This window comes from Panthera leo, chromosome D3, assembly GCF_018350215.1.
Source record: "Panthera leo isolate Ple1 chromosome D3, P.leo_Ple1_pat1.1, whole genome shotgun sequence".
Lineage (NCBI taxonomy): Eukaryota > Metazoa > Chordata > Mammalia > Carnivora > Felidae > Panthera > Panthera leo.
The window spans coordinates 83,601,973-83,629,260 of NC_056690.1; the positions used below are offsets into that span (position 1 = coordinate 83,601,973).

The 27,288-nt window shown below is 35.5% G+C and overlaps 1 protein-coding gene across 1 annotated transcript in view; it reads right to left on the reverse strand.

The window, feature by feature from the left end:
• The window catches only part of CDH19 (cadherin 19), a 100,409-nt gene that overhangs the window by 53,887 nt on the left and 19,234 nt on the right, over nt 1-27,288 (reverse strand). The window contains exons 2-4 of the mRNA XM_042911188.1: nt 19,611-19,850; nt 15,761-16,055; nt 87-206 (exon numbers count right to left, since the gene is read on the reverse strand). Of these exons, the coding sequence (XP_042767122.1) occupies nt 87-206; nt 15,761-16,055; nt 19,611-19,814 (619 nt within the window). The 5' untranslated portion in view covers nt 19,815-19,850. The remainder of the gene's footprint in view (nt 1-86; nt 207-15,760; nt 16,056-19,610; nt 19,851-27,288) is intronic.

The following is a 27,288-nucleotide window of genomic DNA, read 5'->3' on the forward strand; positions in this document are numbered from 1 at the left end:
CACGTTTGGAAGCAGATGTTTTTTTTGCTCTGCCATTTGCCTACTTAGAATCCCGCTGAACTGCACTTTGTTTCATTTAGAAATACCTGTTGTTGGTTCAATGGAGAAGTAGGGCTGGCCTTGTAGTAAACTGTACAAGAGACGAGCATTATTGCCACTTGAAGGATCATCAGCATCATTTGCTGTCACCTGGATGACTAATGTTCCTGAAGAAAATATGAATAGTAACAAGAAATTAAGACTGCGGTCTTATCGAACAATGAATTCAGTTCTATACGGCATTTTCTCTTTAGCAAGCAAGGTGAAGACATACAATGAAAACCTAGCCCTCCTTGTTCAGAATTACAAAACTGATATCATTCTGCATAGACAAGAGAATATAATCTCATACAAAAGAGCCCTAATTCATATATATATATATGTGTGTGTGTGTATGTGTATGTGTGTGTATAGCTTAGATCTTTGTTTAAAATTCTATATTGTATATAGAATTCATATATATATATCTATAGATATGTATATATATATATGATATGTATATATACACATATCTATATACATATATAGATACATATACATATCTATAGATATGTATATATATATATGATATGTGTATATATACATATCTATATATACGTATATATGAATTCTATATACAATTTAGAATTTTAAACAAAGATCTAAGCTATAATGAAATATAATTATTTAACAATCCATTACAATGTCCATTTCACGATCTTTCAGAAGTTTGTTATATCATTAGTGGAAGAATCAAAAGGAAATTGGAAGCAGTTTACTTTAAAAATCGCTCTGTGAACTGTGACTCAAAGTCACAGAATGCTGATAAAATGTGAATAAAATTGAAATGAGCTTGCAATAGTATCAAGTTGAGGGTGGGCACAAGTATCTTCCTTATTTAATTCCCTTCTGTAACATACTTACGTTGAAGAATTCTTTTTTTTTTTTTTTTTTTTTTTTGGTATAGTACAAAGCAAAACCCTGTCACATATTGATGACATAAAATGTTCTTAATTGAAATTCAATAACAATCAGTAAAACACAATGAGAAGTATCTGTACATTTAAACTTAATGCTTAAATTAAACATCTTCCTTTAAAAGTATTGAGCTTTTTAATCATCTTTATGTAAAGTTGGGATAGCATTATAGGTCTTGTTGAAAATCTGCATTTATGGAAACATCATGTTCTGGGTCAGTAAGAATGGCAACATGAATATCACAGAATCAAATAGTCTATGCGATTTCCTGTACTACCAACATCATTCACGTTTCCATTACAATCTTATTTTGTAAACCGAGACATTCTAATGGGAAGCCCTTCTACTTGTCAGTAATAAAGTTGTTGAAACTTTTACCGTGGCCCTCAAATGTATGTAGCATTTGCTCTTTGTGGTATTATTTGTGGTATTATTTGTGGTATGTGGTAGTATTTTATTAGTCATTTAGCACTTGCTTTATACTGTATAACCACTCAAAATGTAAACACCTTAGGTTCAAGTGTTTTACAATACGTTCTCTTCTATTGCCATGACATGGATGGACCTTAAGGGCATTATGCTAAGCAAGATAAGGCAGACAGAGAAAGACAAAGATATCACTTATATGTGGAATCTAGAAAAGCTGAGCTCTAGAAACAAAGGGTAAATTGCTGACTCGCAGAGGCTGGGAGACCTGGATAAATGGTGATCAAAGCCAACAAAGTTGCGGTTAGGAAATCAAGTTCTGGAGAGCAAGTGCACAGCATGGTGACTCTAGGCCACCATATTGTATTGTATGCTTTAAAGTTCCTAAAAGACTTGATCTTAAATGATCTTCCCCGGCCACACACACAGAAGGATATGATGTGTTGAAGATGCTATCAACGCTATCTAGTGTTAATATCATTCTAATTATCTGATTTTGTTTTATTTGCTTTAGTTGCTGCTTTTTCAATGACATCACAATTCATTAAATACAGGTTAAACCACTTTAAACCTTCTTAGATATTTTCTAAAAGGTTTTTCTAAAAAAAAAGTCAAAAGAGGGGGTGCCTGGGTGGCTCAGTTGGTTGAGCAGCTGACTTTGGCTCAGGTCATGATCTTAGGGTTGGTTCATGAGTTCGAGCCCCACATGGGCTCCTTGCTGTCAGCCCTGAGCCTGCTTCAGATCCTTTTTCTCCCCCTCCCTCTGCCCCTCCTCTGCTAGTGCTCACCCTCTCAAAAATAAATAAAACATTAAAAAAATATAAAGTCAAAAGAGAGAAGCTTACATATTTTCCTAATCAGAAATTTAAATACCGCAGAAATCTTCACTAAATAGTCAAGTAACATAAACTGTAATAATAAATAAATGTCAGAGTAGTCAAGAAATTAAAAAAAAATTGATATGTTATATATATATATATATATGTATATATATATATATATATATATATTTTCCATTTATATTTTCCTTGTCATTTGTAAGAGAACACGTGTGTACATTCACTTGCAGTTAGGAATTAGCCATACACAAAATTTAAGCAAAATATCACTATAAGACCAATAACGTGTCCTTCAGTGAAAAAAATCAAAATTGTTCCAAAGTCCCCCTGTCCCCTCCTCCTTCTGTTACCAGTTAAATATAGGTAAAGGGACACTGGGTGATTGAAACAAATAGCTTTTCAGTTTCTACTCATACAAACATGTGTAACTCTTCCTGTATCTGTCAGTAATCGTAGAGCTGCATACTCACATTTGAAATCAAAATGAATAGCACCAAGATGCCCTTTTCGCATAGAGCAGCTTTGCCAGGCTTACATAATCACTGCTTTTATGACATGCTTATTGTTTAGTGCAAGAATCGCTCTGGTCTGTTTTATGAAGACTGTGGCTCCAGTCTCCCGGCCATCCCGTTTCTCAACAACAACCCACCCATCACTATAAATTGAAGTTGATTCTAAAATATTACGGGGACTATTCTAGATAAGAACATAGTTCAGAGAGACCCAAGTCAGCATGCTTATGGAACTGTTTTAGAATGTTTATTTTCTTTTTTAAAAAAATTTTTTTAACGTTTATTTATTTTTGAGACAGAGAGAGACAGAGCATGAATGGGGGAGGGTCAGAGAGAGAGGGAGACACAGAATCTGAAACAGGCTCCAGGCTCTGAGCAGTCAGCACAGAGCCCGACGCGGGGCTCGAACTCACGGACCGCGAGATCATGACCTGAGCCGAAGTCGGACGCTTAACCGACTGAGCCACCCAGGCGCCCCTAGAATGTTTATTTTCATAGAAGGCATTTTGAATTTTTCATTACAAAAATTCAAGGATGTTTTAACATTAGAAAATGAACCTATATAATTCGTGGCATTAAAGGCTTAACAAAGAAAAACATAAGACAAAAATTCTCATTAGATACATAAAACACACCTGAAAATATCCCAGTTCCATTTGCAATAAAAATTCAGGGAATTACAAGAAAAAGATACCTTCTTAAGTCTGATGGAGGGCATTTTTAAACTTTGACAGCAATCATATTTACCTGTGAAATGTGAAAACTTTTCCTTCTGAGGTAGTTAAAAAGCAACTTTATTATCACGCTATTTTGGGCAGCATTATAGGAAAGCTCCTAGACAATGAAATGAGGCAATGCCATGCATACAGAAATGAATATTAAAAATGATGACGGGCGCCTGGGTGGCTCAGTCAGTTAAGCATTCCACTTTGGCTTAGGTCATGATCTCGCGGTTCGTGAGTTCAAGCCCCGCATCAGGCTCTGAGCTGACAGCTCAGAGCCTGGAGCCTGCTTCCAGTTCTGTGTCTCCCTCCCTCTCTGCCTCACACCGCATGCACTCTGTCTCTCTCTGTCTCTCAAAAATGAAAAAAAAAACCAAAACAACCAAAACATTAAAAAAATGTTTTAGTGATTCAAAAACAATATTTTTGTTTGAAAATCAAGCAGAATATACATATAAAAACTTTAGAGAATATTAAATCATTACATTAGGAAGGTCATAGGAACACAACAAGGTACACAAAAGTCCATTTTTATTTATACCAGAAATATATATCTCTAAAATAGTTCAATTAAATACCTAATATATACAAGAAACAAATATACTCAGGAATATCTAAACAAAAGTTGTTAAAGACCTCAACAAAGAAAGTAAAGAGACATTAATGATCAAACATGGACCAAAATACTGGGTTTATGAAATGACCATCTAGAAATACCAACAGACAGATCCATAGTGTAAATGCTATCCTAATCAAAATCTTAGCAAGTTGTCTTACTGGATAAATTAAAAATCTGACTTGAAATATACATGGAAATGCAAAGGATTAAGCAAGACAGACATCTCTGATAAGGAACATCTGGAAGACGTGTACTAACAGGGAGCAGGGCTTATGACATAACTGTGGCGATAAAGACAATAGAACATTAGCCCCTGGAAGAACAAAAGAGGACAAACTGACTAGAGATTCAGAAACAAAATCATACACATATGGAGAGCTCACTCATGCAAGGATGGCACAGGTGAGCACTGGAGAACCGTTTCAATAAATGCTACAGGGTCCCCTGGGTATCTGCGTCCATTTATACATCCATCCATCAGTCATCTCTCTTTTGATCTAGAATTTGACACTTGCTTGACACCATTCACAAAAATCGGCTTAAAATAAATTCTAGATATAAAGGTGAGAAGTATATAACAAAAATAGAATAATGAAACTTCCATAAAGATGGGAATTATTTTGCATAACATCAGGGAAAAAAGAAAACAAAAGCCAGCATTTCTTGATTAGGATTGGGTGACTGATAACCTGATATTTGTCTCAAGGCACAAATTCTTTATGTCTTTAGACATACCCATTGATGCCTTTCTCCCAGCCTGCACAGGTTGCTCTTACCCTACCGAAATGGAATTCAGTAGAATATTGTTGTTAACAGCGCATTCATTATTCATCAGTGCAAGAAGCCTGGTGCATGCCCTACGTATGAACCAACCTGTTTAGCGTCTCCATTCCTTTCATCAACATTTTACTGTGCTCTCACTAAAACCTGACAAAGTCAGTTTAACTACACTAATGGATCAAAAATTAAAGTTTCTCGGGGCACCTGAGTGGCTCAGTCGGTTAATTCCGACTTCGGCTCAAGTCATGATCTTGAAGTTCGTGGGTTTGTGCCCTGCATCCGTCTCTGTGCTGACAGCTCAGAGCCTGGAGCCTACTTCAGATTCTGTGGCTGCCTCTCTCTCTCTGCCCCGCCCCTACTTGTTCTCTGTCTCTCTTCCTCTGGAAAACACAGAAACATTACAAAAATTTAATTAAAGTTTCTTTAAAGTATATCCTAGTAATAAAGTTATTTCTTTTTTTTTTTAATTTTTTTTTTGAACATTTATTTATTTTTGAGACAGAGAGAGACAGAGCATGAACAGGGGAGGGGCAGAGAGAGAGGGAGACACAGAATCTGAAACAGGCCCCAGGCTCTGAGCTGTCAGCACAGAGCCCGACGCGGGGCTCGAACTCACGGACTGGGAGATCATGACCTGAGCCGAAGTCGGACGCTTAACCGACCAAGCCACCCAGGCGCCCCATAATAAAGTTATTTCTAAAGGACAACTGATATATATATATATGTACATTAATGAAAAATGCTTTATACAGATTATTTTCACATTAAATATATCACCAGATAGATATTCTTCACATGTATTTGCATTATTTAATCAGCTTCTTGGCTTAATTGTGTTTTTATGAACAGTGTCCCGGGTTATCACTAGCCGCCTTTCAGATTTAATCATGTCTTAAAAGGAGACACTTTACTCACTAGCCATATGCCTCGGACACTACTTGTCACACCCCATGTTAAGAGGTACAAGCACAAAGTCAATGTCTCCCAAATTCACTCTGGCTTATTATGATGCACCTACTAATAATAATAAAAGAAAAAAACATTCTGGGCCAAGTGCTTTCCGGACAAAATGCCAGGGAAAACAACAACAACAACAACAACAACAACAACAACAACAACAACCAAACAGGATTACGCAGAGTTGTCCTGGGTAAAATTGGACATCTGGTCACTGTTAGTTTCACAAACTCCTCCAGATCTTCCTAGCTGTAATCTGAAACCGGCCCCTGAACAAGGAGGACAGGAGGAGACCAAACATGACACATGCCACTCCAGATTGGCAGGTGGTAGTTGTATTGAGCAAGAGAACTCATTCCTGAGGCTTGTTTTGGGTGTCCTCAAGACGAGTAGTTTTTTGGACCTGCCCACCAAGTCTTGAAAGTCATAAAGGCTTTTAGTCAGTCATATATAGCTTCAGTCCTATGTAATATTCGGACAGTGACAACACCACATTTCTATCTCAAAGCTGGAATCCTGGGGTAGCTTCTGGGAGAGGAAAACACTAGTGGAAGTCACATTTCAAGGACAGGGGAGGGGCTTAGGTGCCTCCGATCTCCCATGTCCAGCATGCAGGTCGAATGGCAGACACATCCTCTCAGTGACCTCCCTCAACTGTCCACAACCTCACGACTGATTCTCGCAATCTTATACGCTCCCCTCTTCCGTAGCGTGTCCTCAGCCATCAGCAAGGGGCTTCTCTAGCATGGAGGTGGCTCATTTGGCATCTCTGGCTGCACCGAAGGCAGGTAATACAGGCACATTCAAGAAAAACACTGATTAAGACAATAATTCCCAAATAAGTGACAGCTCTTACCACCAAGAATCCCATGACCTGAACCATTGATTTACTAAGTCCTCTGAGCTGGGGTCAGAACACTTATATCTTCATGTGATTTAATGAATATGGCACATTCACAAGAGTCATCAGGCATGAGCACCTAACATTTGTTTGAATAATGGCACAGGTGCCTCCTTGCGAGGCTGTAAGTGTTCACGGCTGTTTTACTGTGGGGGGCGGTGGGTGGGAAGCTTTTATCATCAGAGACATTTTAGTATTCAATAAGGGCAGACTCTTCTGGCTATCATTCCAGGCTTGCTGGGTAAATTTAGTAGGGGCTTCTATGTGTCATAACGTCCTTGAGGCCAACGGAGGGGGGAGGCATCACCGTCAGGTATAAGGAGATGAGTTGGGGGTGGGATATGCCAGCTCAGGACCCTAACCTTTCCCTTTCTTTTAATGGTGTGTGTTCCATTCCAGGGATATTCTGTTTCAATAGGTCCGGCTTGCAGCAGGACAATGGGATCCCAGTGAGGAGTGAATCGTTTCCTTCAACCAGAGGGGTGGAGTAATTTACCCATCCTGGTGAGACATCTCATGGCAAATTCCAGTAAACAACTCTTTCCTTAGGCATGACGGGGTTTGGTGTTCTCAGAAGCACAGCATGTTAATTCAAGGTGAGAACTGGGGCAATGGCTATGTCCCCTGACTTCCATACCTTTAAGGTACGGGGCATTGGCTGCCTTAGCTGGATCCCCCAGTCTGGCATACGGGGCAACAGACCCTACTGATGGGTCATTCAAATCTATTAGAGTCTGGGTCATGACTTTAGTCTACTTGGCCAAGGTAGTTTTATTTGTTAGTAGTTTCATCTGCTGCTTTATATTTCAATTTTTTCTTCTCACCGTTTCTTGTGCACTACAGGGGAGATGGAACCTCCATTCAATATCATGTCCTTTTGCTCAGTCTTACATATCATGACCTTTGAAATGTGGCCCTTCATCATTATCTATTCATACACAATGCTCAGCTTCTCTAATCTCCTGGCTCACTCAGTGACCAGGGAAATCTTGGGTTAAGCCAGATGCAGTTTCCATAGAAAATCAGGCATGTTTAAAATCCTCACTCTTTAAAGCTATTTTTTTTGCAAAAGGACTTTATGAAAAATTTAACACAATATTTGACTTTACCCATTTTCTCAGCAATACTATATTGCAAAAACATACTATTACATAGGTAACACAGGACATAAACTTGTACTAAATTCTTGAGAGGAAAATCATAGTTTAGTAGCCTAAACCGTGGGAACTGGAAATATACTTCAGTTTGCCAATATGCTTCATTTGCTGTGACACAAGTTACAAAATTATGGTGAGATAATGGCATATTAACGTAAGACAAAATATTTATTGTATGTGAGAACCTACATAGAAATGACACTTTGTAATTATTCATAAGTGCTAAAACTTACAAGTCTATATAAAATTTTTGAAGGTCAAAAGCATTATTGACAGCATGAATACGATTTCTCGACATGTTAGACTTATTCTCCCATCAAGAGTAAAACCTAATGTAAGAATAGTATAACTCCATCAATATTGATTTATGTGGAATTCAGTCTTAAGCAGAGGTATTACAGAGGACTGAATGATTCTCATTCAAAAGTGTAGTTTAATATTAGTAACAAAACTTTATTAGATGATATCTCATATTTCACACTGAATACTTTATCTTCTTTATAGAGATTATGGGAGATATCCATAAAAATGTAAAAGTGATAAATTTTGATATGCAGGCTAATTGAGATATCATGTAGGCAGGAGAAAAGACAGCAACTTGTGACAAGGACATTTTATATACAAAGTTTCCATTTTTTCTAGAATACTCAATAAACAGTGTGCCCTAGTTAAATATATGTTTGAATGCTAAGATTTGAACTGGTAGATTTCAAAATGACTCATTTATTTTAGTGTGTAATTTTTGTGCGTCAAGTTCAGTGGTAAAAATATTAAGCAGACTTTTCTTAGAATGAAGATATAAATTGTCTAATAGGAAAGCTATTTTTACATGCAGTTCTAGTACGAGCACACTTTGATTACTCTGAAGCAAATTTACTGACAGGATGTTGAATTGCATAATGGCCAATCTTAAAGAAGACCAAAGTGATAATATTTTGACCTACATTCTGATTCTGTGATTTTTGTGACATTAAAACAGATAAGACAGTAGATAACTTAGTCAAATCATAATGTTCAGAATTCAAATTCATGATAGAAATAATGTTCTAATCGTGGATGTGCTCACTGTTTCACACTGGGAACTTATTTTATTAGTATGAGGATCATTATTTATTTACAGGGACTGATTGGCCCATCCCTCTTGTGTTTATATTTGAGATGCAATTACTTTTACAATCTAGAACCTCCAAGTGAAGCTCAAAAAACAGATATTTTCCCACTTGTCACCTTAAATGTGAAAAATACTCTTCAAATATTTTTTTTTTCGTTTTCCTGTCTACAAGAACCTGAAAATTAGGTCATTCTTATTATTCTTGTGTTGTATTTTTGACACCTCTACTTTTCATAATGTTAGAAAATTTAAGTCAAATAAATAAACTGTGTTTAAGAAAGCAAACAATATGTTCAGAGAGCATACAAAGAGCAATCCATCCCAATATCAATCACATTCAAACTCACATGTCCAAAGATATAAATTTCATACAGTTTAATTTTCAAATTAGATATATTTTAAGAAATCAGGGTGTTTGTGTTTCTGAGAATTCTCTGCTACGTGTTGAAATTTATTATTATAATTTATGAGGTCAAGGAGTAAAATTATCTAAATTGAATTCAACCACTTTTTTTGATAGTGGGTAACATACTTATGTCATTTTGATGGTAAATGTTACTAAAGTGAATTTCTTTTTCTACAAGCTTTATTGAGATATAATTGACATACAACATTGTGTCATTATGGCATACAATGTGATGATTGATATACACAAATATATTGAGGAATGATTATCACAATAAAGTGAGTTAATACCTCCATAATTACAATTTTACTTTCTTGCGGTGAGAATAGTTAAGACCTAATGTCTTGGTAACCTTCCAGTATGTAATACTGTAATGTTACAGTTTGACCAATGCTTCCTCATTTTCCCAAGTCCTAGTCCCAGCAATCATCACTCTACTCTGTTTGTACAAATTGAAATTTTTTTAAAAAGTGTACATATAAGTGAAATTATATAGTATTTGTCTTTCTCTCTTTTGCTTATTTCACTTAGCTTAATGCCCTCAAGGTCCATCCATGTTGTCACCAATTGCAATATTTCATGTTTTTTATGATTGAATAATATACCATTGTGTGTATATATATCTATCCCTCTCTCTTTATATATATATATGTGTGTGTGTGTGTGTATACCATATCTTCCTTATCTATTCATCCATGATGAACACTTACTTAAGTTGTTTCCATGTCTTGTCTATTGTAAATAATGCTGGAATGCACAGGGAGGTGTAGATATCTCTTTGAGACAGTGATTCCATTTCCTATGATACATACCCAGAAGTGAGTTGGCTGGATTATATGATAGTTTTATGTTTAATTTTTATAAACCTCCATACTCTTGTCCATAGCGGTTGCACCAATTACCATTCTCACTAACAGCGCTCAGTTTCTCTTTTCTCTCTTCATTCTTTCCAACACTTATTTGTCCTTTTGACCATAGCCATTCTAGCAGGTGTGGGGTAATATCTTCTTGTGGTTTTGATTTGCATTTCCCTGAACTGATTAGTGATATTGAGCATCTTTTCATGTACCTGTTGGCCATATGTATTGTTCTTTGGAGAAATGTCTATCCATACCTTCTGCTCATTTTTAATTGGATTATTTTGGGGGATTGCTATTGAGTTGTATGGGGTCCTTCTATATTTTGGATATTAACCTCTTAACTGATAGAGGGTGTAGAAATATTTTCTGCCATTCTGGAAGTATCCTCTTTAGTTTGATGATTGTTTCTTTGTGCAGAAGCCTTTTTTGTTTGATGCAGTCCAATTTGCTTATTTTTCCTTTTATTGCTTCTATTTTTGGTATCTAATCCAGAAAATCATTTCCAAGACCAATGTCAACATTTTTTCTTATGCTTTCATGTCCAATCTTTAGTCCTTAAGTTCATTTTTTTTTTTTAATTTTTTTTTCAACGTTCTTTATTTATTTTTGGGACAGAGAGAGACAGAGCATGAACGGGGGAGGGGCAGAGAGAGAGGGAGACACAGAATCGGAAACAGGCTCCAGGCTCCGAGCCATCAGCCCAGAGCCTGACGCGGGGCTCGAACTCACTGACCTCGAGATCGTGACCTGGCTGAAGTCGGACGCTTAACCGACTGCGCCACCCAGGCGCCCCAGTCCTTAAGTTCATTTTTATGAGTAGTATAAGGGTCCAATTTCATTCTTTTGCATGTGAATATCCAGTTTTCCCAACACTAACACTATTTGTTGAAATGACCATTGTTTTTCCCCACTGAGTATACTTAGGTAGAGAGTATTGCTCTGGCCAGGACTTCCAATACTATGTCAAAAAAAGTAGGGTGGGCATCTTTGTCTTTTTCATGATCTAGAGGAAAATATTTCAGTGTTTCAATATTGAGTATGATTTTCACTGGGGTTTTGTCATATGTGGCTTTTATTATGCTCAGGTATGTCCTTTTTGTAACTGATTTACTGAGAGCCTTTCTCATCCTGAAAAAATGTTGAATTTTGTCAAGTGTTTTTTTGGCATCTGTTGAGAGGATTATATGATCTTTATACTTTATTCTACTAAGCTGGTATATCATATTTGATTTGCTGTTGTTGAACCATCCTTGCGTCCCAGAGATAAATCCCACTTCATCTTTATATCATCTTCATATCATCTTTTTAATGTTTTGTTGAATTGGGCTGGCTAGAATTTTGTTGACAATTTTTGCATCAATGTTCACCTGAGATACTGACAGGTAGTTTTCCTGTGGTGCCCTTACCTGGTTTTGGTCTCACAGCAATGCCACCCTTGTAAAATGAGTTTGGGAGTGTTCCCTCCTCTTCAAGTTTTTGGAAGAGTTTGAAAAGGATTGGTATCAATTATTGCTTAAAATGTTTGGTAGAACTTACCAGTGAAGCCAACTTATGGTGGACTTATGTTTGTTGGAATGTTTTTAGCTACTGATCCAATCTTACTAATAATCTGCTCTGATTTTTTTTTCTTGTTTTTTTTTTTTTTCCTTTAGCAAGAGAGTGGGAATGAGTAGGGTAGGGGCAGAGAGAGAGAGAGAGAGAGAGAGAGAGAGAGAGAATCTTAAGTAGGCTCCACACCCAGTGCAGAGCCCAACATGGGGTTTGATCCCACAATCATCAGATCATGACCTGAGCCAAAATCAAGAGCTTGATGCTTAACCTGGAGCCACCCAGGTGCCCCTGATTTTCTATTTCTTATGATTCTGTCTTGGTAGGTTGTATGTTTCTAGGAATTCTGCACTAAGAAATTTCAAAATGGAGTCATCACTATCCGAAGGCTATCTGCAGCACTTTTGATCGTTGTGTGCCTCAACTGACACCCACAGAGTCTCCTTGGATTTTATATCTACCAATATCCTCTGTTCATCTTCCAAACCTCATCTATTCACTTCTGTAGGATTTTCACCTATCCATGTACTCATTCTTTTACTCAATCACCCTAAACTTAAGGTATTGTGGGACTCTTAGCCTATTAGATCTTGTATTTTTTGTGTGGAAGAAAGATAATAATTTTATAATTCCAGACCGACAAGTAGAAAAACCATGTTTTTTTTTCTCAATTCTACTTGGTAGTTCTAGTTTTGAGAGTAATTGCATTTCCAATAGAAATGTAATCAGTAAAAGTCCACTGTTACTTGTGAATAAATATGTTTATTTATGTGTTTAATAAGCAACAAGTAGTTTGTAGTTTTCTTGGTTCTCCCTTATGATGACAATGCTCAAATGTGGATTCCTTTCAGTGCTTCACCAAATAAATTCAAAGTACAGATTCAAATATAATAATTGGTAAATGACTATAATACAATACTAAATAGTTAAGACAACAGATAATAAAATGTTTGCACCTGTTGCTTTGTAAAGAATGAAATAGGTGAGTAGGGAATTTGGAAGCAAGATCAAAACTCAAGAACCTATAAAATGGCAATGATATGGAACGAACATGAAGAACTAAGTATAGGTTCAGGTAAAATCATTCATATTATTCATTATTTAAGCATTGAGATTGAGAAAAACAGAAAAAAATCGCATATACTTCTAAGTGGTTTCTTCAAGGCAAAGTTAAGAATTACAGGAATGCTTCAGAGGGAAACCATCTACACAACAGTTGACACAACAATGGGGATATTCCTCTCTCTCCATAGTAGGTGACATTTCTGACAACAGTTGACTATTGTTCTCTTTGTCCCTTCCTCCCACAGAAAGGAATAAAAAGTGCTCATTGATTTTAGTATGATTCCATACCGGGTCTGAACCCTGACTGGCACTCTCACAGGATATACTGAATTACACAGATGAACTAAGTTAATATGCACATTAACCTTGAATTTCAAAGCAAAGAGATATGCACTAGCCAAATACCATATAGAACAAACCAAAGTTTTGTGATCTCTGTTGAATCAACCAGCCTCGTGGCGACACTTGATGTCATGATGCAAATACTGTATGCACACACTGCAATCCTTTGCTCTCAATTACTGCCTTTGTCTCATACTTAATGGATAGAAAAAATCACTTATGAACTGGTTTGATATCAACCAAAGTGTTAACCTATTGCAATCTGTCTCCTCTATTATTGCCCTGGATTCCATGGGTCTTTCCTTTCCCAAGAATAGTTTCCCAGGAGCTCCTGAGTAGCTCAGTCCAGTAAGCATCTGACTCTTGATTTTGGCTCAGGTCACAATCTCATGGTTCATGGGATAGAGCCCTGCATCAGACATTGTGCTGACAGCACAGGTGGATTCTCTCTCTCACTCTCTTTCTGCCCCTCACCCTCATGCTCTCTCTCTCTCTCAAAATAAAAAAAATAAACATGAAAAAAAAAGAGAATAGGTTCCCAGCAGTTAAAGCCCCCTTATTTTTCTTCAAAAATACTCTTCTTTGGATCATTCCCTATAGTATATCACTGTGATATTAAATTTCCCATCTTAATAAATGATTAAATAATGATAAGTAACAACAACAAAATCCTCTTTACCTTTATCTCCTTCTACCTAGTGCCTTACATCTCTATTTTTTCCCTGTGGCATAACATCTTTTAAAGTTGGCTAAATTCGCTGTAACTTCCTCTTCTCCACTCATTCACGCAATAGAATAATCTTCAGAATATTGCAGCTGCATCAATTCAACCAAAATCACTAGGAGCCTCTTACTTGCCAAATCAAAAGTCACTACAGTCAGTACACTTTGATTTTATTTAACAGAGTTGGAGGATCTCTTCCTTTGTAACTCCTCTTTTCATGTCTTTCTTTGTCCTCTATCACTGACCAATCTCATTCATTCTAATTTCCCAGTCAACCCCCTTTTTAATCTGCTCACCTAGTATGCTTTTCTCTTCTCTACCTACGTTCTCTGCCAAGGGGATCTCACCCATCGTCATGCTTACAGACTCGCTCTATCAATCACTCCCATATTGATATAGGCAATTCTTATCCTACTGCAATGTGAATCTTTTTCTAGAATACGGCATGACTGTATTCTTTGTAATCCACTTCAAATATCATTTCCTAAAAGTCCCACCTTCTCCAGTCAATTAATCATCATCATATTTCACTCATAATTAACACTTTCATAATGGAAAGCATCAAGGGTCACCTTATTTAAAATAGTTATTGTTCGCTGTGTTAGAACTAAGATATAGGTTTCATACTAGCAATTACTTCCAAAATTATATTTCACAAAATTTGCTAGTAAATGTTAGGTCCATAATGTATGCTGTTTAAAAAAAAAGGAGGAGGAGGAGGGGGGGGAGGAGGAGGAGGGGGAGGGGAGAAATGAAATGTTTCACTGCCTGGCTACCAAACGCAATATTCATGTGTCGTTTACGTCTAATAATAATCGGTCTTGATACATATTCACAGCTAAATTTGTTTATGTTGTAAAGACCTATGTTCTGAATGCACGTAGAAAGAAGTCTTTAAATTGCTTCCCGGACTGTTAAAAAACAAAGAATCAGGAAAATATACAGTAGAATATACACTTTTGGAATTGTTGGCTAATCAATCAGGTGGTTAGGTAAAGCAGTTTTAAAGCATGTTAGTATAACTTAAAATGACCATTACTGAATAGAATTTATCACACTTAAGAAAATTTTATGAACTTAATTTTACTATATATTGTGCTGCCAACATTTTCTGAATGAATGAATGAGTGGACAAACTTTGCACAGCCACACCATAATTCCCCTCTATTAGAAAGACATTTCTGATTTTCAGTGCAGTCAGTTCTTATATCTTATGGAAACCACTTGCTTCTACAGGCATTATATTGAAGATATTTATAAAAATAACAGTAGGTATGAAAGGAACTTTGAAAATAAATACAGTTGCACAGAGGCGTTCGACCCCTTTTTTTGTTTTTAGTCTTTATGTTCCATGACTTTGAAACATATAGTACTTTTGTCTTATAAATTGGATTCTATGATTTATACGTGCATATCTTTCCAGATGGCTGTGCATACTTTTTTTCAGAGACAAAATTATATCTTGTTTTGGAAAATACCTTCTTGTAATGGAGAAACTAGTAAGTGAATAAGCTAAAGAATTTTATAAATCACTAAAAACCACATATTTAACCCTTTTCTTCTATTGCCTTGAAGACTGAGATATTTTAACAAGACAACTAATGTATTAAAATATAGTACCATTGTTTACAAAATTTAAATGATAGTCTAATTTTTAAAATTATTTGACTTAACATGTTTATAGAAGGAAGTACGAGTGTGGAACTTTAACTAATTCGCTTCCAAAACATTAGCTCAAAAATTTCAATCTGTTGTAATTGTTAATATATCTTTGATGTAAATTAATATGCAATACCTTCTGGAGACATCTCTGGTACAATGGCCTCATAAGGTTCATCTAGGAATTTTGGTTCATTGTCATTGATATCCGAAACTCTGATGACAAACTCAGACTCAGGTTCCACAGCCCTTCCAGTAGTGCTGTCTATTACCTGGGCTCTTAGAGTGTAGAGGGATCGTTCCTCTCTATCAAGCTTCTGGACGGCAAAAATGTCACCTGTTCTCTCATCAATGACAAAAATACTTCCAGCTCCAGCTCCCAAAAGCTTGTACTGGAAAGAGTTGTTTCCATTGTCTAAATCAGATCTTAGCTGCAAGTGCAAAGAGGGATAATTTAGTTTCCAGACATATTTAAATGGACAAATTAATTTTAATGATTTTATTTTCCTGTCTGTTCATTTTCCCCCATGTTAATAACCCCATGCAATTCCCATGGGATATTAAATCAGGTGAAATATTAATTTTAAGATTAAATTGTGTCATCAAGCAGAGGAGTCTGATATTTCAGTATAAGTAACTGTACAAATCTTATTACTCTAAATAGATTATTCTAATTAGAAACTAATAATTGAAAAACAAAGTGCCTTTCATAAATGATGCACACCAAAGTTGGTGGCTCATGTTTACTCTATGATTACATTCTGAGTCACTAAAACCATGCTCTCAAATATTTGCGTTAGATTGGGACCTAGAGACTGATAGGCAGATAATAGTCTAGATAAACAGTGGTATTCTATCTCTAGGCTAAAAACATGTAGGAAATACGAAAATATTACCAAGAAAATAAGGGAGCATGTTGGGAAGGTAACGATAGCTGAGCCATCCATTTTGGCATTTACAACATGCTATAAAATGTACACATCGTTTTCTATATGATTTCCCAATTTATCCTCATAGTATCATGAGATAAAAACTATTGACATAATCATTTCTACAGAGAAAGAGAGACTGAAAAATGTTTAAGCGTTCACAGAGTCATGGTTTTGTATAAGTTTATGATTTAGACAACAGGTCTGTCTGACCCCAAGAGCCTCTCCTGCAAACCACTAGGTAAAATGGTCTTTTATGGCTTGAGTTTTGCCAAATTAGATCTAACTCTTTCTTCCCAACATGTTCTATTCAATTGTCAAATATGTCTTTTCTTCTTGGATCCTAATTATTTTTATGTTTAAAAGCAAAGTGAATTTGTTCGTTCATAATGTTAATGGACTTCTGAATTTGCTATATAAAAACAAGGGTTATTATGATATAGGCAACGCTGGTTGCTTGTTCATATCTAAATTACCTTTACATAAAGAGAAGTATGCCATCATCCTGAAATTATTGTGAATCCCTGGTTTTCTTGATTCATCATTTACAAATAAGCCCTTCTTTACAGTAAGAGCTTCCTGAAAATTTACAAAGCTAACCAAGAAACACAATCTTAAACAAATTCATAACTTTTCTGATAGTTCAAGGTACAGTGGACTAATTAATATTTTTCTATGTGATTGTGTGGAATACCTGAAGGTAGCTACAACAAGTAATTTTAATAATGTGTTGAATAACACGGCTATTCAATGAAAGAAACAGATTGGGAATAGTAATAATAATGCTATAATAAAAGATCTATAGCTCTTTTAATGTGATGTTTCTTCACTACTCATAAGATAAAAAGGAAGTCTCCATGCCTTACTGATAAGAGATTAAGGGAAACAAGTGTCCTTTCCAATAATTATATCAAAGGAAAGTTACGTATGTCCTATGTTTTTCAGGTATCATTTTAATATAATTTGAAAATTTGATTCAATATTAGGATGATGATAAGTCAAATTTAGTAATGAGTAAATGTATTCCAAGTATCTGCACAGTATAATTTTCATAGATCAGTGAGTTTGGTCCTTTCATGGACCCATTTGAAGTAAAAAAAATAAAAATAAAAAAAAATATGTATATATATATTTACTTAAATATACATGAATATATATTAAGTATCTGCCTTTTAAGGTCACAAAATTCGTAAGTTAAAGACATTTCAATTTCATGAATTCTAGTGTCATGATATTTTCTTTCTTTTTAATTTTTTAAATGTTTTTATTTATTTTTTTATACAGAGAGACAGAGCGTGAGCAGGGGAGGGGCAGAGAGAGAGGGAGACACAGAATCTGAAGTAGCTCCAGGCTCCGAGCTGTCAGCTCAGAGCCTGACATGGGGCTTGAACCCGCAAAGTGGGAGATCATGACTTGAGCCGAAGTGGGACGTTCAACCGACTGAGCCACCCAGGCGCCCCTCCAGTGTCATGATATTTTCTATATTTCTATTCAAAACTACTTTTTTCAATCAGGCAATTACCATTGATTTGGCAAATCAGTATGCCTTTACATTTTTACTTAATTGTGCTTTCCAAACCTAATCTCTGTTAACAAATAGTGCAAAAAGAAAGTCATCTTGGACACATCAGCTACATTTTATTTTCACCAGCTCTTTAATGACAACACCTAGGTATTCATTATTACTCTCTTTTAAAGCAGTTACCTGTGTGTTATTTAAGTCGAATGACAGTGTTTCAAGGCAAAACATCCATTAGAATATTTTCACAAGTATTTTTATAGAATGAAAAAATAGGCAAAACCAACCACCACGTGAACGGAACAGGAGATGTGCCGGGAGCACCGGGAGCACAAAAACACAAACTAGAAAATGTGACAGTTAGCCAGGGAGGTAGTCTCTGCTCTGACTGTACTGAGGCACTTCCCTGCAGAGTCTCATTCACTAAAAGTTCCCCGTCTGTGTGAGTCTGTCACCCCACTCACTGATGGCAGAGCATATGGTACTCCGTGGGCTCCACCGCAAATGCGACTAGAGACTCAGTTAACCAGCAGACACTTAACTATGGACCTCATTTGTGCCATCCTGCCTGTGATTTACCTGGAGTCATCTTAGAGAATAAAGAGATGAGAAATCTGACTCACAGCAGGAACACATACATGCACAAACGTTTGAAATCTGTTTGCATAAGATCCCAACCTAAGCCATTGGTAGAGTATACACATACACATTCACCAGAGGTGATAGACGAACTCCTCTGGAATCTGGACATCGTGCTAACGCTGAAGCTTTCCTGAAAGGGCCAGGGAAAGGGAGTTCATGAATTTTGAGTGCTTCACCCTTTGGGCCCAATTAAATTTTAGTGCCAGTTAATTAGTGGTTAAACTTATTTCAGTTCATTCATCTAGAGAAAGATCCTTAGAAAAAGGACACGGTATTGTAATTACCTCTGTTTAAAGAATATTGAATGATAATAAAAACCAAAAACATAAATAGGGAACATTCTTTCTCATTAGGAAATTTAAATATATATATATCTTAAAGATATATACATATATCCTACAAGAAAGTAAAAAATAATTATTCTTTATACTTCATAATCAAATGAAGTGTGTATGCTCTTGAAGCTACTTAACTGTAAAAGGGCTTGGTATTAATCTGCTTCATGAAAAATTAATGATGGGTAAATCAACACCTACTGAGCATAGTAGAAACTCAGGCTAAATACTGTTGGTAAACATTATTATTCTCAGTGTGGTTGCTTTGATCCATTACCAAAAATAACACCATCACATTTCCAGATGTTGATAAATGAGGGCTCTATTTTCATATGGGAGACAAAAGTGAAATTCGAAAATCAGAGGTTTCCTTCCTCCTTAAGTTTTCCAGGTATTTTAGGTGCTTGAAAATCAGAAACAATTAATTAGGCCGATGGCTAAAGCTTCCTAAGGGTTCCACTGAGAAAATGTACGACGCATCAAATGCCTTAAAACTTCCTCAACCCATCCATTTAGATTTACATAATAGTATTTCCTGTAACACTCTGATAAAATCAGTACCTGGCCAATGTGATAATTAGTCTTATTCATTTCCTCTGGTACAAAAAACTGGTTCCACATCCAACCACGCTTCACTCTCAAATGAGAATCCACTGGGTGCTTAACTTCCTCTGTTTGAGAGATTTCTGTTGCCATAAAGCAAGGCCATAGGAGAGAAATTCCCAACGTAAAAGGCAGCAATAAGCAATAATCCATTCTGCTCATTTGATTCCAACTGGTATTCTTCGGAGGAAACAGTAGCTGCAAACAAAAATTGTGTGTTCCTTTAGAATCTTTTTACGCATTAGGTATCTTACATATTCCGAAAGAACAAGAAACACAACAAAATTTTACATTTAAAATAACATTTGCTCACATAATTGCTAAAGAAAGGATAGAACTTTTGCATCCATAAAAGTAGGAACAACAATATACATTTATCATCCAATTACGCTTGTTATATTTTGCAGCTCAGCAATAATTTGAATGGCATAATTAGAAACTTCTGCCCAAGCACTGTCCATTTTAAGCTGTAGTCATAAATCTGCCTGAAGGTTGAAAAGTTGATCTGGCAATCTCCTTGATTGACAGTTGATACTGAAATTAGATTTTTTTTCTTTAATTTAAAAATTCTATCTCCGTAAAACTCAAACTACCCCATTAAAACAAGTCAAGGCAGGGGGAAAATGTAATCTTCTACTCCCCTTTTTCAATAGCAATAAATTTTCTTACCCAATTTCCCAAGTTATAGCATTTTATCTAGTATTAACTAGACAAAATGACAACTCATCTTGAAACCTGGAGGATTTCATAATCAGTTATGCTGAAGTTATAAAACACTCTGTGAATAGAAAACCCGTGCAAGATATTTACCATTTTATATTATGAAGGGTATGAAATGGTTTTCATCTTAACAAAGAGACGATGCTATTTTTAGAAAATAAATACAAAAATATTGTGTCTGAGTACAAATGTCTGATTATTTATGATACAGAAGATGGAGAAAAAAGATATCTTCTAGGGGCATCTAGTTGGTTGAGCATCTGACTCTTGGTTTCAGCTCAGGTCATGTTCTCAGGTTCATGGGATTGAGTCCCATGTCGGGTTCTGCACTAGCAGAGTGGAGCCTGCTTGGGATTCTCGGTCTTCCTCTCTCTCTGCTCCTGTCCTCCTTGAGCTGTCTCTCTTTCTCTCAAAATAATAAAAAAAGAAAGATATCTTCTATTATTTAAATATTAAAAGAGAAACTCTAAACTATTGAATTTTACAGGTAAAACTTTCCATTTAATGGATACTGATCATGCAATTCTCTTTGAAATGACTGGTAATTCTCACCCTTATAGGAAATGGAATATCTTTGCACTTACCACATTGACACAGCACCTCGATATAACCAAATTGGATTTGTTTCTTTGGGACTCATGAAGAAAAATAATTTTGTCAAACCTACAAAGAGTTTAACACTATACAATCAACAGAAAATTCAGAGTCCCTATTTCTGTTACGAGTTTCCTGTATGATTTCACTTTGAATCTTCTCCACATATTTTTGAACAACCCTTGAGAGATATTTTAGGGCTTTGGCTCTTGTTAGAAGAGTTGTTAAAAAACACCTAATTAAGACAGAACACATTGTCATAAATGGGCATTCTGTGGTGCCTCTCCTTCAAGCAGATGCATTCTTCGTTATATATTTACTTAATGAAGGTCATGAAATTCAACTGATGTGAAAACTAAAGATGGATTTCATCCTAATGTTGAATATTTGAAATCCAAATAATAATGTCTATTGTTTAGAAATTGTGAATCTATATTTTTGATACCCAATAAATAATGAAAGCAGTCAGAACAAGCTCAGTTTCCTAATGAGGATGCTATTTCGTATAAATTTGGAAAAGTATCACTAACAGTGATGTGAAGTTATAATTATAGTGTTGGGTAAATACATTTATGTCAACTTTATGTTATTATATTTTCATTCATCTAGGAAAAAAAAGTGAGGGGTTTTAGGAAACATGCTGTACTAGATTCAAAGATATTTAAAACACACAAGAATAAGTATAAAAAAGGACATTATCTAGAACCGGATTTGCACAAACCTATTTTTTTAATATTTCAGGGTTTTGTTTTAATTTTAGTTAACATATAGTGTAATATTAGTTTCAGGAGAATTTAGTGATTCATCACTGACATGTTATACCAGTTCTCATCCCAAGCACCCTCCTTAATACCCATTAACCATTTAGCCCCTCCCTCTGCCTACCTCTCCTTCAGCTATCCTCAGTTTGTTCTCTGTATTTAAAAGTCTCTTATGGTTTGCCTCCCTCTCTCTCTTTTTTTTTTTTTTTCCTATGTTCATCTATTTGGTTTCTTAAATCATAAATATGAGTGAAATCATATGGTATTTTGTCTTTTTATGAGTGACTGACTTCACTTAGCATAATACACTCTACCTCTGTCCATGCCATTTCAAATGGCAAGATTTCATTCTTTTTGATGGCATGGTAACACTCCATTGTATATATATACCACTTCTTCTTTATCCATTCATCAGTGGATAGACCTTCAGGCTCTTGCCATAATTTGGCTATTGTTGATAATGTTTCTATAAACATTGGGGTGCATGTGCCCTTTTGAATCTGTATTTTTGTATCTTTTGGATAAATACCTAGTAGTGCAATGGCTGGCTCGTAGCAGAGTTCTTTTAACCTTTTGAGAAACCTCCATTCTGTTTTCCAGGGTAGCTGCACCAGTTTGCATTCCCATCCACAGCGTAAGAGGGTTCCCCTTTCTCCACATCCTCACCAACACCTGTTGTTTCCTGTGTTGTTAATTCTAGCCATTCTGACTTGTGTGAGGTGGTATCTCACCGTGGTTTTGATGTATTTCCCTGATGATGAGCAATGTTGAGCATCTTTTCACGTGTGTTAGTTATCTAGATGTCTTCTTTGGGAAAATGTCTATTCATGTCCTCTGCCCATGTCTTTACCGGATTATTTGTTTATTGGGTATTGAGTTGTATCACGTTTTTATACATTTTGGATATTAACCCTTTTTAGATATGTCGTTTGCAAATATCTTCTCCCGTTCCATAAGTTGCCTTTGAGTGTTGTTGATTGTTTCCTTTGCTGTGCAGAAGTTTTTATCTTGATGAAGTTCCAACAGTTCATTTTTGCTTTTGTTTCCCTTACCTATGGAGACGTGTCTAGTTAGAAGTTGCTGTGGCCAGGGTCAAAGATATTGCTGCCTATGTTCTGCTCTAGGATTTTGATGATTTCCTGTCTCACATTTAGGTCTTTCATTCATTTTTATTGTTGTGTATGGTGTAATAAAGTGATCCATTTTCATTCTTCTGCATGTTGCTGTTCAGTTTTCCCAACACCATTTGTTGAAGAGACTGTCTTTTTTTCCATTGGATATTCTTTCCTGCTTCGTCAAAGATTAGTTGGCCATAGAGTTGTGGACCCATTTCTGGGTTTTCTATTCCGTTCCATTGATCTATGTGTCTGTGTTCGTGCCAGTGCCATACTGTCTTGATGACCACAGTTTTGTACTGTAACTTGAAGTCCAGAATCATGATGCCTCCAGCTTTGCTTTCTTTCTCAATATTTCTTTAGCTGTTTGGGGTCTTCTGTTGTTCCATACAAATTTTAGGATTATTCCTTCTATCTCTGTGAAAAATGCTGGTGTTATATTGACAGGAATTGCAACAAATGTGTAGGTTGCTTTGGGTGGTATAGACATTTTAACAACATTTTTTCTTCTAATCTACGAACATAGAATGTTTTTCCATTTCTTTGTGTCTTCTTCAATTTCTTTTACAAGTGTTCTGCAGTTTTCGGAGTACAGATCTTTTACTTCTTTGGTTAGGTTATTCCTAGGTATCCTATGGTTTTTTGGTGCAATTGTAAATGGAATTGATTCCTTGATTTCTCTTTCTGCTGCTTCATTATTGTGTATAGAGATGCAACAGATTTCTGAATGCTGATTTTGTATCCTGCGACTTTATTGAATTCTTGTATCAATTCTAGCAATTTTTTTTGGTTGAGTCTTTTGGATTTTCTATATAGAGTAACATGTTGTCTTGAATAGTGAAAGTTTGACGTCTTTCTCATCAATTTGGATGCCTTTGATTTCTTTATGTTGTCTGCTGACAGTACTACGTTAAATAACATTGGTGGAAGTGGACATCCCTGTCTTACTCCTGACTTTAGTGGGAAAGCTCGCAATTTTCCCTACTGATGATGCTATTGGCTGTGGGTCTTAATGCATACAGGGTCTTTTGCACACGGCCTTTATGTCGTTGAGGTATATTCCCTCTATCCCTCCTCTATTGAGTGTTTTTATTAAAAATGAATGCTGTACCTTGTCAAATGCTTTTTCTGCATCTATTGACATCGGATGGCTCTTACCCTTTCTTTTATTAATATGGTGTATCGTGCTGATTGATTTGTGAATATTGAACCACGCTTACAGCCTAGGAATAAATCCCACTTGATCATGGCAAATAATTCTTTAAATGTACTGTTGGGTACAGTTTCCTAGTATCTTGTTGAGAATTTTTGCATCCATGTACATCAGGGATATTGGCCTGTAATTCTCCTTTTTCTTGGGGTCTTTGTCTGGTTTGGGAATCAAGGGAATCTAGCCCCATAGAATGACTGTGAAAGTTTTCTTTCCATTTTAATTTTTTGGAACAGTTTGAGAAGAATAGGTATTAATTTGTTAAATGTTTGATAGAAGTCCTCTTGGAAGCCCTCTGGTCTTGGACTTTTGTTTGGTGGGAGATTTTTGATTACTGATTTCATTTCTTTGCTGGTTATTGTTCTGTTCAAATTTTTTATTTCTTCCTGTTTCAGTTTTGGTCATTTATATGTTTCTAGGAATTTATCCATTTCTTCCAGAATGTTCAATTGTTAGCACCTAATTTCTCATACTATTCTCTTATAATTGTATTTATGTTGTGTTTGTTGTGATCTCTCCTCTCTCATTCATGATTTTATTTACTTGAGCCCTTTCTCTTTTATTTTTGATAAGCCTGTCTAGGGGTGTATCAATTTTACTAATTCTCTTAAAGAACTAACTCCTAGTTTTATTGATCTGTTCTACAGTATTGTTTCTATATCATTTATTTCTGTTTTCGTCTTTATTATTTCACTTCTTCTGCTGGCTTTAGGCTTTAGGCTTCATTTGCTGTTTCTTTTGTACAAACTTATTTTTATAGTTACATTTTTTTATCAATCTGTGAAAATATTTCATGATAATTCAATATCTTTAAATGATAAAAGAGAAACTACTGTGAATTTCATTAGTTGCGGAAGTTTCTTTGTGGTTATATAAAAACATACCCTATTTTTGGTCATGTCATGTATACTGAAGTATGTTGGTGTTGGATATAACATGACATCTAGAATTTTTTTTAAAGCATTTCAGAAAGAGTAGGAGCATTTAGGAGCAGGTAAAACCAAGCACAGTCTTGATAATTAATTCTTGAAATTGGGTCATGAGCATTGGCATAGCTATTATTTTATTCTTCACTTGTATTTAAAATTTGTATACTAAAACAACAATAATAATTTATTCTGTACTTCTTAAATCCATATGGTGGACAAAAATCATTAAACAGTTTAATATCAGATATTGATGAAAATGCATGAAGAACAGACTCCAATACAATGCTGATGAAACTGAAAATTTGGGCAATCATTTTGAGGAATAGTTTGGCCAAATCTATTATATTTAAAAATTAGTTTAGGGGTGCCTGTGTTTGTGAGTTTGAGCCCCCTGTCAGGCTCTGTGCTGACAGCTCGGAGCCCGGAGCCTGCTTCAGATTCTGTGTCTCCCTCGCTCTCTGCCCCTCCCCTGCTCATGGTCTGTCTCTGTCTCAAAAATAAACATTAAAAAATAGTTGAATGTATAAACTAACAGCTATTTTTTTTACTGCTTTATACATAGAGAAACCTTCAAATTTGTCCACTATGAGGCAAATACAAATTGGATTAATTTGGAAAAAGGATATGTGAAAAAAAAAAAAGTTCTAATCAGGGTATTATATGATACCAATTATAAAGTGTTTCAAAATTATAAGATGATGCCCTAAAAGACTATTGTCATACACGGATTTTGTAAAGTCTAGGAAAAGAAAAATGATATGCAAGATTTATTATGGTATTTATACCATGACAGTAGGAAAAGAAACGGGTTTAAAGAAATTGAGAAATCTCTGTCACGTTTTTCTCCCTCTAAATAATCTCAAGTAAATATGTCAAATAATAACACTCATTAAATTTCTATCTTATATGTTTTTCAGATAAAGTATATGACTGAAGTGTTTTACAACTAAATTTAAAGTTAAAAGTTAAACTATCTTATTTCATAGTCCTAAATCATAATAAAACAGACATGAATACACTTTTATTTGAGCCTCTTACTATACAAATACAATAATGAAATGCAGTAGGTATGTGTGAATTATGAAATATTATGGCTTTGTTTATACTCTTCTAGATGCCAAATTATCTGTAATGGTCACACATTTCAGGGGAAGGGAAAATGTTTCAAATAATGGTCCACTTCTGATTGAAGAGTGTTGACAGCTGTCAGCAGGGCCAGACTGAGAAAAGTTCAAGGCAGAGTCTGGGCTAATAAGGAAAAATGTTATCAATTAGTGTGTCTGAAATGGGTCCTAGAGAAACAAGGAGTGACATTTCCGCCCTAAATCTGCAGTCCTGTTATATTTTCCAGTCAGGTGAATGTGGGGGTTAAAACCCGCATAATATTTCAATATGGAAAAATGCTAATACTGTGTCTCCTGGTAATTTGTTTAGATTAATTTCATTTCCAGTCCCTAGGCATATTTATAAATATTAAGTAAAAAGTAGAATGAACTATATTTCAAAATACATAATGTATAAAAAGTAAATGACATTGCTATTAACACAAAATTACATAATAAAATGATACTAATCTCTGAATAACAGTATTATAGTAAGTATCAACATATTATGTCCAAGTAGGATCATATAATTTGAATATTAGAAACTGTATTTTCTCTAATGTATTGCATCCCCATATGAAGAAATTTATATCGAGACATTTTGAGTGACCTGTCCAGTAGCAAATAATTATTTACCGGTAGAGATAAGACTGGAAATGTAATCTTAAGGGCACAGAGTATATACTGTGCCTTACTGAACGGAAGAAAGAAAACACGTAGATACCTAACAATGTGCGTGACATCTGTCAGTGATAGTTCACCGTATTTGAATTAACTAAATATCTATAAATTGCATTTTAACGTCTGGACCAATCTTGAAACTAGACATAATAAAATGTTTTCCGTTATCTCCTTTTAGAGTACCTCTCCCCGCTTCTTCTAAAGATCATTGAGGTCAAAAAAAGGGAAGAATAAGTCAGAATGATGGATTTGGTGTCTGTGTGGGAGAAGATAAAAGTTGACGCTAGAAGAATGTGGATTGGATAAATGTAGAAACTTGATCCTATTTGTGATCTTTTTAAAAATCAAGTGAAACTTGGCAGCTTCATAGAGTGACACCACCCATAAAGGCTTTCGAAGGGCTTTCTCGGAACCGCTAATAGGAAATATAGAAAGAAATGTAAGTGGATATAGCTTGCATACGTAAGTGAGAAGAAGCGATATTTCTGGACCAAATTTGCAATAAAACGTGTGCCAACTCTTT